Raw genomic sequence first — 13,450 nt, forward strand, 5'->3', positions numbered from 1 at the left:
ACTTTGAATCCGTTTAGCACCTAATGTGATGTCTGAATTTACTGGTTATGTCCTCCTTATGTTTATTTCTTCACAGTTTATTTTAGTAACTATACAGAAGTGAAAAGATTGACTTTATTTTTAAAGTCTTCCACTGCTGCTTGTAATTAAATAAAACTCTTCTCCCAGTAATTATTTTTATTTACCTACACATTTTAATAAAAATTATACATATTAAAGATATGTAACTAATGATTTGGATTTGATACACATGTATATAAGCTTCTTATTGTTAATTTAGTTGCTAAGTCGTGTCCAGCTCTTTGCAACCCCATGGACTGTAGCCCGCCAGGCTCCTCTGTCCATGGGATTTCCCAGGCAAGAATACTGGAGTGGGTTGCCATTTCCTTCTCTGGGGGTCTTGCCGATCCAGGGATAAACCCTGCATCTCCTGCATCGGCAAGAGGATTCTTTACCACTGATCCACCAGGGAAGCCCCCATATAGGCTATGCATATGTATACCAAGTCATGTTGTGCACCTTATAACATAAGCACAGGATTCTCCAGAGCGTTAGTTGCTAAACTTGGCCAGCACTCTGTTTTATAGCCGATGAGCCGCAATGATTGTTTTTTTTCCTGAATGGTTGTCCAAGTACCTATGTAATATCCTTAATTTTGTCTCTTGGCACAGCCTAAAATGCATGTATATGTTGGTCCCTTCTCTGGAGCAAAAAAAAAAAAAAACAATGTCTAATAATTTCCTCTAAAGGTTGTAGTGTAATTCAGCTCATTATAAACAAAAAGTGGACTTTATGTTGGTAAGCTCTCCACCCCCCACTCCCTCCCTCACACATATGCTTTTTAAAAGGATAAGCTGAAATCTGCATTTTTATGTGAAATATCTTGGGGTTTTTTTCTTTAAGTGATGAAGTATTCACTTTTATTCAGCAAGCAAATGTACTTTTTTCAGTCTGGGCATTTTTAGGACAGCATAATTTGTCATGAAGCAATGATCTATAAAGGAATTTTCTTATTAAATATGATCCTGTGACGTTTTGAACAAATTTCTCATTAATGCCTATGGACTACATTTTATACTAAATACAATTTTAAAAAGATTTACTGAGGTGCTGGGAGAGGGACAGGAAGACCTAAGCCAGTTTAATATTGCTCAGAAAATGTGAGGAACAAAGGGCAAACCAGTAGTTACTACTGCTCCTGAAAAAAGCGTCCTTGTAGTTGGGGGCTTGGATCTTCTGTTTTTTAGGGTTTTCTCCAAATAGAATTTTTAAATAACATTATCAAGTCAGTATATACATATAAATTAGAAGTTAACAAAGGATTAGACTCCAGTGACTGCTTTAAGCAAAGAAAAGTGAAAGTCCATGGAATTCTCCAGGCCAGAATACTGGAGTGGGCAGCCTTTCCCTTCTCCAGGGGATCTTCCCAACCCAGGGATCGAACCCAGGTCTCCCGCATTGCAGGCGGATTCTTTACCAGCTAAGCTACCAGGGAAGCATAAGCAAACTATACTATAAATACTTCAATGGATTATAATTTTATACCTTAAAAAAAAAAAGTTTGTTCAAATGCCTTAATATAATACTCTTACCTCTTGATCACACATTATATTAGATTTATGATATGAGTGACAGAAGGGTTGCTGCTTGCTGAAAGTGGCTCTCCATATCAGATGTGCATAGCTCAGTTACATCAAATCTCCAGTGTCCTTTTAAAAAAGAAATATAATTTAGAACAAAGTGCATCTTTATTTCTAAACAATTCTTTCTATTTCTAAACAACCCTTTCAAATGACGGTATTAAAATGTATTCACAACTAAAATTCTGTTTCCATTCAAAAAGATTCTGTTATGTTTTACCATTTTAGTAGGACAAAATTATCGGTCACAGTAGTCATATGCTGAGACAAGGCCAATGGGCCTCTTCATCTGAGAATAAGAAATACCTTTCTTTGAAACAGAGGGTTTCAAAGATTTGACAAGATATATATTCTAAGAAATGTTTTTCATGTGCTAATTTCCACAGATAATCATGGAGTTTAGACTTAAAGAGAAACAATCTGTGTTCTATGATATTAAAAGCAAAGCATTTTCAGATTTCCCAGACATAGATAAGGTAAAGGCATTTATCACCAAAATATAGAAAAGATGACAGTTGACACTTTGTTTACTGGTTGATAATTTGAAATTCTTGAAAGCAGCGGTGAAGTTTGCCATCATGTGCTCTTCTTTGCAGATTAACACGAATGTAAAATATTACAAGCCTGTTAGCTAGCTTTCCATTTCCAAGTATCAAGGAAACCCTTTTCTTGATTGGAAAAATACATATTTAATTATTTAGAAATTTACTTGAAAGTTTTTGAGAGTAGTAAGCTGTCGTCAGTATTCATAAGCAAGTTCTGAGGTCTTTACTAATGACTTGTTTTCAGTATTCTTTTCTTTCTCAGTTTAATTTGCTTGTTTTACAAAATTGTGACCATATAATACTATACATAGAGCCTTTGTTTTCTGACTTTTCATATTACTACATATTCATTTTTTCCGTGTTATCCATAAACAACAATTTTTGACAAATCAGCTATAGTCACCATGTTTTACATTGGATCCTCAGCCTTTCTCTTACAGCTTAAAGTTTGTACCCTTTTACCAGCAGCGTTTCCTTCGCTTACACCTTAGCATGTTAAACATGACTCCGCTTTATTCCATTTAGGACCCTCTCCAGGATCTGGTGGGGTCTTCGGGTCGCCGTCTTGAACACTCTCTTCTTGTGGCAGTGCAGCTGTGTAGGCCTCCTGGGGCGTTTAGAGCACCAGGTCTCAGCTAGCTTTCGTCTAAATGGAAGGCTGCGCATAACGTGGCACGAGGAGAAGTTGGGAGTCTCTGGCCAGGTCCCTGCAGCCAAAAGAACTGGGCTGCGGTGGGGCTGCTCTCAGCGCTTTCGCTGCCTCCGCAGTCCTGAAGTTTGGCGTGTGGCCAGCCTGGGTTGCGGCAGTTCTGTCAGAGGATAGTGATAGCAGGAGACTCAGCCCTGTGGTCGACTAGGTCACGGATGCCCCCCTGAGCTGTAAGATCTCTCTCAGGTGTCTGCCTGTGCAAAAGTGGATGGGTTGGGGGTCATTTGTTTGAGAGCGAATTAAGGGATAGAATTTCAGATGGACCTGGAAGATTGTTTCTGAATGCTGCCTGTTTATCTCTTTAACTCATTAGGAGAATAAGGCCGCCTATTTAGATGTAGTTATTTCTTTTGTTCTGAGGAGTAACACGTTAAATATTAAGCAATAAATTTTTACCAGTATAGACATGAGGAAGGTAATTCCTTCTTATGGCAGTATTTGCCAACATGAAAAACTATTGTTATTGCTTGTTTGTTTTAAGACCTTTCATATGTGGTTTTAAGAAGTCAAAATGAAGTAATGTCCATTCTTTTTTAAGGGTATTGTAGTAAGAAGCAGCAAAAATAATTCAAAGGCTAAGACAGGATTTATGTTCTGATTTAGTACTTATAGAAAAAGCTGTTTACTGAGACAGAAAATGAACATGATAAATGTAATGTTTTAAAAAAGAAGACTTTAAAATATGAGGAAGTTAGAGTGAAATGATCTGAACTGAGCCAGAAATAATGATGTTTTGTGTTTTAATAATTAACTGAGGACAGTTTTCAAATCTCTTCTCTAGATTGGGCTGGAAGGATTATTGGTCTAGAAGTTGGGGGTCTGGGTATATTTTCACTTAGTTAACTTTCTCTGTGATTTTTTTTCTCCCTAGTGGTAATCGGGACAGTCTATACAAGTAAATAATAGGGAAAAATTGACAAAACCGAGATCTGGATCCAGCTCTGGCATTTAGTTGTTCATCCTTCAGCAAGATCTAAAATTTCTCTTTCCTCAGCTGTAAAGTCAGAGTTTTAGGCGAGACCTTTAAGGTACTTCTCTTCTTGAAACACTAACTGAAACGACCCTAAGGCCTGTCTGTGAGAGAGGATAACTAGTTATGCTATCTCCAGACAGTAGGGTACTACGCAGCTGTTAAATGAGGTCAGTCTGTAGGTGCAGAAGAAGTGTAGTTCATTTATTCATTCATCTGACAAGTTTTTAGTCCTTCTGTATGCCAGGTGCTTCTCTTGGTGTTAGGAATACAGAAAAGAACGTACAGACGTGAAGTTTACATCAAAGAGAGAGATCAGATAGGAAGTAGATTAATAAGTATCATGGGGTCAGGGAGTGAGAAATACCATGAAGAAAAATTCTTTCTCTAATCTCTGAAACATGGTGAGGGAAAAGAGAACATATGGGATGTATTTGGGACACCACTGTTAGAATTTTGTAAAGCCTTGGGAGTAGATTGCCCTTGAGGGTAGCACATGCCCTTTGTGCTGTTTGATTTTTTTCTTTTTTTAGATACTTGTGCATGTTTGTTAAAAAGCAAACACAAAAAGCATACAACCAAATCCTCGGACTGTGGAGAAATTTTTTTGAGGATACATTTAACATGCTGTAGTCCAGTCTGAACTTTTTTGGCTGAGTGTGCTAGCCTTATCTATGTGTCTTGTGTACTAATAATGTAATAAAGTGTTTTGGCTTTTGGTTTTATCAGACTTTTTCTTCTGACATGTATGAGTATTTGTGTGTGTGTGTGACTTTTGCAATGCTAGAGTTTACATTTATATGTAGTCTTCTTTAATTGTTTCAAATACCATGAAAAGAAAAATCTATGCAAGAGTTCTAACCTTTTTCATAAGGATAGCGTGCTTACTCGGTCTTCCTTGAATAAGAATTGAAGTTAGCATCTTGTCTTCTGTGTCCCAACTTTATTTCAGTTTTAGTAGGTTTACTTTTAGGATCCAAATATCAGTTGAACTTGAAGAACCCAAATGGCGTCACTTCTTTTTTTCTTCCGCCTTAAAAAAATCTAAAGGCTCAACGTCTTTTCTGATTTTTATCTCTGTTCTTTTCTAGTTGGATGAAAAATCTGATAAACAGTATGCTGAAAATTACACAAGGGTGAGTATGTAAATTCCTAAGGAAATTAAGTTGTTGAGGTCACCAGCTTACTACTATTCTTGATTTTACAACAGTTTAACTCATGGAGTTACTCTTCCTTTCTTCATCTACTTCCTGTCCTTGACCCCCAGATTCCTCTGCAGTTGAATCATGTGAAGCCCTGGGAAGAGAGGAGACACTGCATTTTATTTCCTTGCATGTCACCTCTTAAACTTGTGGCTGCTCTTTTGATTTTCAGTCCTCTAGAATTTCACCCGGAGAAGAAACCATTACACACTGGAAATGGGGAAGTGTCTTTAGGAATAGTGGTGACAGACTCTGAAGGTTTTCTTTCTTTTTTCCTGTATAGAGAAATTATTTCTTTGAAGTGAAATAATTCCTTTTAAGGAGTTGCTTTGTGTTTAAAAAAAAAGAGTCTCTAACTTTCTTCTAGAAACATTTTTAGAAAGTCATCCTAGGAAATTATCTGGATTAATTTTTCACTATGCCCCCAATGATATGCCAGTTCTGTCCAGTAGAAACGTAGTGCAAGCCACAAATGTAAGCCACATGTGAATTTTCTAGCAGCCACACTAAAATAGTAAAAGGAAACAGATACAATTAATTCAAATGATATATTTTATTTAACCCCAATGTCCAAAATATTTTAAGCATAATCAACGTGAAAACTTATCAGTGAGATGTTTTACATTCTTTTGTCCACATCAAGAGTTCAAAACCTGGTGTGTATTTCACACCTGAGAAAGAATTCTCAGTTTGGACCAGTCACATTCCAAGTGCTCAGTCGCCGCATGTGGCTAGTTGTCTGCTGAATTGTCTGCCCACATCTCTGCCGTTTATTAATTCAGGAGCATCATCCACAGCTGAGGGGAAAATGCTGCTGCTCTCAGCTGCAGACAGTGTCTCCAGCTTTTATCAACAAAGTGTTGGGAAAAGAAAAGTTTCTAAAGAAGCAGCTTCCGGAACCTAATAATTAGCATACCAACAGAGCATTCTGAAACTGTTCAAAATCCAGCTGATGTCCTCACCCCAGCGCTGTTTACAGTACAGTAAAGATAAACTTAGAAAACAGACAACTCTTCACATGAACTATTTCCTTCTTAGTGATTATGAATCCTAGATTCCAAAAGAGTGAGCAAACGCAGTTGTGCTGAGTAGTTCTGGTCGCATCTCTGGGTAACCCCCAGCCCCCTCTCCCCACCAAGGCCAGTCTAAATTGCTTGTGGACTACATTCGGTGACTTCTTATCCACACTGTGTTAGAGCTCTTCCTATCACCCTGCCCCACTTTTAGTTTCCACATCAAATTTATTTTTAAAGAACTAAGACTTAAAAGTGTCATCTATCTTTTTCTCTAGCCTTCATCTCGAAATTCTGCCTCAGCGACGACCCCTCTAAGTGGAAACTCATCCAGGCGAGGAAGCGGGGATACCAGCAGCTTAATAGACCCAGACACCTCATTAAGTGAATTGCGGGTAAACCACCATTTTGGTTTGCTTTTTATAAACATTTTTTATTTTTGGCTTCTTTGTAGTATACTAGAACCATTTAACATTTAATGTGACTTGGTAGGAAGGAAAGAAGTATGAGTTCTTTAAAAAAAAAATTGTTAATACAGTTCAAGAATGTGACTAGGGTCTGAAAGGAAGGAGATTAGTTAATTCTTTTCTGTTCTCTTTCCTGAACATTTGACGGTATTTGGAATGAGCTCTTCTAGTTTACAAATGCCAGAAAAACTTTCTAATGTATATAAAAGTCATCCTTTCAAATAATTGGCCACATTTTAGATGGAAAATATGTGGATGTACAGGGAACCAGACTTTGGGGATTATTAGTCTTTTGAGCCCTTATAGTATTATTTGGCTGCTTGAATACAGTTATCTCTCAGAGTTTCATGATAAGACAAGTATGATAATATTTGGGATGACAGAAATACCTGAGTAATGAAAGCTCATTTAACCCGTTAGTTGAGCGAGCCTCCAGTCTCATTAATAACCCTTTCAAGATGTCTGTGAATGTCTATTTGCTGAGCATGCTGTTGGTGAGGAATGGGGCAAGGGTAGTAATAAAAACTGCGTTTATTCATTCATTCAGTGTTTATCGAGCCCCATAGGTTCAGGCAGTAAAACATACTTTGGAAACCTGAGGAATTCACTGTTTCACATGGAAGACAAGTGGATATGAACCAGTAAAGCCAGGTGGTGTGGTGGCTATCATAGTAGCAAGAGTAAGGCTGTGAAGGGAATTCAGAGAAGCATCGTCTAAACTGGAAGAGATACTGAAAGGCTTTTGAGGCGACAAGGAGTGAAGGAACAGTAAAAAGTAACCAGGCAAAGAAGCCGAAGCGTGAAGGTGTTCTCTGATAAATTCGGAGAACCGGGAGGTTATCTGGGTGGCAGAGTTGCCAGAGGATAGGATGGAAAGTGAGGATTTGTAATGGGTGAGAGAGGAGGCTGGAGAGGTAATGATGGGCCACACCCCAGAACACTGTGTGGCCGACTGAAAGGAATTCAGGTTCACCCTGACCACAGTGGGATATGAAGCAGGGAAGCGGTGCTATCTGATTTGCATTCCTAAAGGTTGACCACAGGCTGGAAGAAACCTTGGAGGCAAGAACTGTTCCTCTGTGGTTGAACAGTGGGGAGGAGATGAGCAAGTCAAAACTGTAATGGGAGGAAATGCAGGCAGCTTGCTCTGAAGAGAGTGTTGGAGGCTGGAAGTTGATTGGTCAATAGACAGTGTTAAGAGAGGGTTTTTGCTTTCTTTTAAAGGCAGCCTTAGTTATTATTTTCATTGGTTGGATTGAGTCAGTAGAGAGAGACTGAAGTTAAGAAAGGAGAGGAATATCAGAAAGTGCCTGAGTGGGTGAGAGGAATGTCCAGATAAGATTGGGGGGAGTTGGGCACCCCTTCCCCCGACCCAGTAGAGGAGGAGGGAGGGACTGTTAGTGACCGAATCAGATTGGAGTCGGGTCAGGAGCAGGAGTCTGGTGTGTGATATGGGCAGCTTGTACAGTGGGCTGAGGATTAGCAGAGGCTCGGGAGGATTGCTGCAGCGGCAGTGGCTGTGCAGGAGGCGGCCCAGGTCACGCTGGCTCTGACTCTGAAGGGGCCGGTATTGTTGAGCTCTGAGTACCAGGCAGAAGCATTGGGGGGTGCAAAGTAAATAAGCTCAGTTCTTGCCTTTAAGTGCTGTTTTCTAGTCCAGCAAAAGACAGGAGGATGGGGCCTTCCAGCTTCAGACTCAGCTTATGCTCACCATTTACAGCCTCTTGGAAGGAAATGAGCTTGTATGTCCCAGTATCTGGCTCCTCGTAGGCACTCTCTGTGGCTCAGACAATAAGGAATCCGCCTGCAGTGCAGGAGACCCGGGTTCGATCCCTGGGTTGGGAAGTTCCCCTGGAGAAGGAAATGGCAACCCACTCCAGTATTCTTGCCTGGGAAATCCCCAAGGACAGAGGCGCTGGGCGGGCTACAGTCCATGGAGTCACAAAGAGTCAAACCCAACTGAGCGACTAAGCACAGCGCAGCATAGGCACTTGATAAATGTCTGTTGAGGGAACCGGGAAGTAAAGACAAGCCCACTGGGGAGGGAGTGAAGAGGCAGGGGAAATGTTGATATAATGTAACTCTGTGCAGTGGGCCATTGTTCCTGCCTGTAGTTGTAGAGTTACGTTCAAGGGCCTGTAGCTGTTATTTCCAACCTGAATCAACCATCCAGAATAGATCGTATGTAGCAAGGTTGGGTACAAGGGAGACAATATTTTCCATTTAAAATTTGACCTGCTTTACTTTTTTAATAAGGATTATGGTAACTTTTGGAGTAAAGACTTTTCTCATCATTTAAATGATGTCCTCAGGATAGATTGTCTCATTTGACATTGTATTTAAAAAGGTTTGTGTTTAATTTCCCTCCCTTTACTTCTCTTTCTCCCAAATGAATTGTGGGCAGTAACCAAGTCATTGGAAGACAACTTTGTTCATACCTAGTTTTACATTTTTTAAATATTTCTGCATAAGTCAGTAAAATTTTCAGCTTGTAATTAATCTGCTACATATTTTACTAGTTCTCGGTGAAGTGTTATACCAAAATTATTTAAATGATTTATACAATTTTCAAAATTGTGTTTTAAAAACTGTTATAAGCTATAGCTTTTGTCCATACACAGTCCTGCCCCCATTTGCTAATATTGCTTCAACAGGAGTCAATGCCAAGAAAATGTTTACTCTGTTGAATTGGTTACTCTAGGGCCTTCCCCAGCCCCACTGTCACCTGCGCTGTTTCGAGTGGCAGTCACGTTTGTGAACTGTGACTTCTCTTCTTTTGGTCTGGTCTATTCAGAAGTAATTCACATTTTCATGAATCCTTTGAGACTTTGTGCATGTGGTTTTATGCAATGGTTCATTCCTATGTCCTGCAGGATATCTATGACCTTAAGGACCAGATTCAGGATGTAGAAGGGAGATACATGCAGGGGCTTAAAGAACTAAAGGTATCAGGGCCCTCTCTGCTGCCCAAGCATGCTGTCTGTGCGCAGAAGTGTCGGTAACGGCGGTTTCACGGGTCCTCTTAACCCCACTGCACATGGCTTTACTAACAGTGTTGGTCTTTCAAGCATGTGCTTAACCTGCAGTGAAAGGCGAGCTTCCAGTCTCTGCTGGTATTTACATGTGTGGTGTAGTTTGTGGAATATTCAGCAAAAGATAGCTGGACTCAGTTTTTAAACCTTGTAAAATACTTACATATCCCTTGTATCTTAGCCTTACAAAATTGAGTTAGGCAAAAACCTAAGAAATGTTCTAAGAATATTTTTTTATTGAGAATTAAACCTTAAAATTCTTCCAAGTTAAATAAAAGAGCATTGCCTATTTCTGTCACCAAATTCAGTCAGTGTTAGAAACAGGAGGAAGAAACATCTGAGAGAGAGAGAGAGCATTACCATAAATAACCCCTGTGGTGGAAAGACCCTGAAGCATGAGGACTGTGTTTTGGTGTTGTTTTTACATATAGGTCAAAAAGGGTTACACACATTCAGTGCCTTAAAGAATTTGGAGGTAAATTTAAATAGGAATCTTCCCTGGTAGCTCAGACGGTAAAGAATCTCCCTGCAATGAGGAAACCCAGGTTCAATCCCTGGGTTGGGAAGATCCCCGGGAGAAGGGAACGGCTACCCACTCCAGTCTTCTTGCCTGGAGAATTCCACGGGCTCTGGCTATATTCCATGGGGTCACAAAGAGACACGATTGAGCAACTAACACGTTCACGTTTTAAATGGTAGCCAGAATGGCTACCAGTTTTCCATAGAAGTGTAGGTGTGTGGCAGACCTTTTAGTTATAAATGGCACTTGATTATCATGCTCTTCCCTGTGTTTTCTTAAGAAGTCCAGGTCTAATATTATGAATTACTGTAAGTTTCTCTGAACACAGGTAGTTCCCTATTAAACATAGAAATAGACACCAGACCTCTAAAAATGTGTAAACAAGGTGTTCAGAAAGGTGACTTGGGCAGTGCCCCAGGAGCACAGTGTGAACCTAATAGGCAAAGCTCAGCTGCCCTGGCATCACTGGACTTGGGCCAACTAACAGCCAAAACCTTCATGCAGGTGATTGTGGCCCAGAGGGCATACAGTTAAGACTCAGGACCAGAAAGGGTGGGAAGGCCTGCGGAGAGCATTCCTGGGACGCCTGGACACCACTGACAGCCACGTATGGGCACTGGCGAACATCAGGAGACTCCCAGTTAGTGTGCCTGTGTGCTCCCTTAGCCTTTTTGCTCTCATCTTCAAGTTTTGGAGCTGTGACTTGGAAGTACCTTAGATCAAGGGAACAAATCCAGGACTTTTCAATCAGTACATTCATTTTAAAGTATTGAATGTAATATAATGTATCAGGAAAGCAAATGATTCAGAGAATTCTTACTTGTTTTTCATTTTATTTTGAACATTTTCCTCTTTTTGACCTACCGTTATTGCATTCTTTGAAGGATACAGAAAACAGATTCACCTTATTTGAAACTCTGAATAGATAAGACCCCTTTTCTTAATTCATAGTTAGTATATAATTGAACTTGACTTCAGATTATGTTTATCCTTGAAATGAGTCTTTTAAACAGAAGAAAAAAAATCATTTACGAAATCATCCAGTTGGTGGTCAAAGCACAGTGGTTGTCAATGTACTTATATCCTATTAAAAAAGAATGCTAGGTCATTGCTTATGACATTATTCTCAAGTATGTCTGCCTGTGAGGGGTGTTTTCCCACTCCAGCTTCCATCCATCGTCACCTGGATCTCAATAATAGCACAGATTGCTGGACTCTACTCCCAGATTTTCTCATTCAAAAAGTCTAGGATGGGTTATTGAAAATTTGCATTTTTAGCCAGATCCTAGATAATGTTGTTGCTTCTAGTCTAGAACCTACACTGAAAGTCAATTCCTAAGATACATTTAAGTAAACTAATTCCTTATGGATATCACTGGTGTGAAATAGATTAAAATCATTAAAACTACCTTGACACTTAAACTAGTCCTCTGTGGTCTGTTGTTTAAAGAAAAGTAACTTCCATTCATTTTATATGTTGTATCCTTGCAGCTGCTGCTTAAACTGCCTCAGATTCTGGTGTTCATGCAGTCACACCCCATTTTGTATGGGACTGAGTTGTAAGGATTTTTCTCTTTTTTTTCTTTTTTGCTATTTGTCTCTAAGATGGATCAGAATCATTCTAAATTCTTCACTGTATGGGGTTGGCCTAAAAGTTTGTTCATTTTTTCTGGAAAAAAACCCCAAAACATTAATATAGTCCTGATTTGCAAACAGTTAAGTGTATGTGATTGTGTATTTTTATTAAGATAAAATTCACATGCCATGAAATTTACCTATTTAAAGTGTACAGTGTATTGGGTTTTTTTTTTTTTTTCAGCATAGTCGCAGAGTTGCACAGACATCACCAGTTTTACAGTATCTTCATTACCCCAGAAAGAAACCCCATACTAATCAGCAGTTGTTCTCCATTCCTTCACTCCCAGACCACTAGTCAATGTTGTCTTTTGTGATTGACTTTTTACTTAGTGTTTTCATCCATGTCATAAGATTCATCCATGTCATAACATGCATCTGTGTGTGTATGTATGTGTGTATAGGTGTAAAAATTGCTGGGTAACATTCCAGTGTATAGATTTACTACATTTTGTTTATCCCTTTATTAGTTGATAGACATTTGAATTGTTTATAGTTTGGATCTATTATGAATAATGCTGCTATAAACATTTCTGTCCAGTTTTTTTGTATAGATGTATCTTTTCATTTCTCTTGGGCGGATTACCTAGAAATAGAACTGTTGGGTCATATGGCAACTCTATGTTTAACATTTTGACTTGCTCCAAGACTCTTTGCCCGAAGCAGCTGCACTATTTTACATTCTCACTAGCGGTGTATGAGGATTCTGGTTTTTCCATTTCCTCACCAACCCTTGTTCTCTCTCTTTTTGATTATGTTAATAGCCATCCTATTAAGTCTGGAGTAGTATCTCATTATGCTTTTGGTTTTATTTCTTTAATCACTAATGATATTAAGAATATTTTTATATTCTTACCATTTTATACCCTCTTTGGAGGAATATCTGTTCAAATCCTTTCCCATTTTAAAATTGAATTGTCTGTCTTTTAATTCTTGATTTCTAAGTGTTCTTTATATATTCTAGATACAGGTACCTTATCAGATATAAGATTTGCAAATGTTTTCTCCCATTTTTTGCATGGTCTTTTTTATTTTCTTGATGATATAGTTTGTAGCATAAAAGTTTTTAATTTTGATGAAGTCTGCTTTTTTCTTTTGATTTCATATCTGAGAAACCACTGCCTACTCCAAAGTCATAAAGATTTACTTCTGTGTTTTGGGGGAAGAATTTTATAATTTTGGCTTTTAATTTAGGACTGTGATCCATTTTGAGTTAATTTCGGGGCATGGTGTGAGGTAGGAGTCCACCTTTATTTGCTTGCATGTGGATCTCAGTTGCCCCAACATAATTTATGAAAAAAACTATTTTTCCCACTGAGTTGTCTGGGCACTCTTGTCAAATAACAGTTAATCATAAATGTGTAAAGGTTTCTGGACTCTCAGAACCCTCAGTTCAAATATCATTGCTCTTTTATTTGTTAACATTTGCATCAGCATTTTAAAAATACAGAAGTGATGACTTTTTCTATGTGAAATGTTTTTTCTTTTTAGCTTTAAAAATGTTGCTAGGTAATAGTAATCTACCAAAATAGAAGCAGCTATTTAAAAACAGACTGTAAGCTATTTTAGGCAGAAAACTTTGAAGTGTATAAAAATTTAGACATTTAGTGGTAGCACTTTTTTGGGAGCAGGGAGGGGGGCTCACAGCTGGGCTTGTGTTATCTGAGTTCCTCAGCCAGGGATTGAACCCAGGCCCTGCAGTGAAAGCATAGAGTCC

At 38.8% G+C, this 13,450-nt stretch overlaps 1 protein-coding gene across 43 annotated transcripts in view; it reads left to right on the forward strand.

The window, feature by feature from the left end:
• The window catches only part of LRRFIP2 (LRR binding FLII interacting protein 2), a 111,005-nt gene that overhangs the window by 69,589 nt on the left and 27,966 nt on the right, over nt 1–13,450 (forward strand). For 23 of the 43 annotated variants that reach the window (XM_069561244.1, XM_069561277.1, XM_069561286.1 and 20 more), the window contains 3 exons: nt 4,956–5,000; nt 6,358–6,474; nt 9,420–9,491. In XM_069561244.1, coding sequence (XP_069417345.1) covers nt 4,956–5,000; nt 6,358–6,474; nt 9,420–9,491 — 234 coding nt within the window. The remainder of the gene's footprint in view (nt 1–4,955; nt 5,001–6,357; nt 6,475–9,419; nt 9,492–13,450) is intronic. The other 20 variants (XM_069561247.1, XM_069561255.1, XM_069561264.1 and 17 more) reach the window with 1 other exon arrangement.

This window comes from Ovis canadensis, chromosome 19, assembly GCF_042477335.2.
Source record: "Ovis canadensis isolate MfBH-ARS-UI-01 breed Bighorn chromosome 19, ARS-UI_OviCan_v2, whole genome shotgun sequence".
In the NCBI taxonomy this organism is placed as follows: Eukaryota; Metazoa; Chordata; class Mammalia; order Artiodactyla; family Bovidae; genus Ovis; species Ovis canadensis.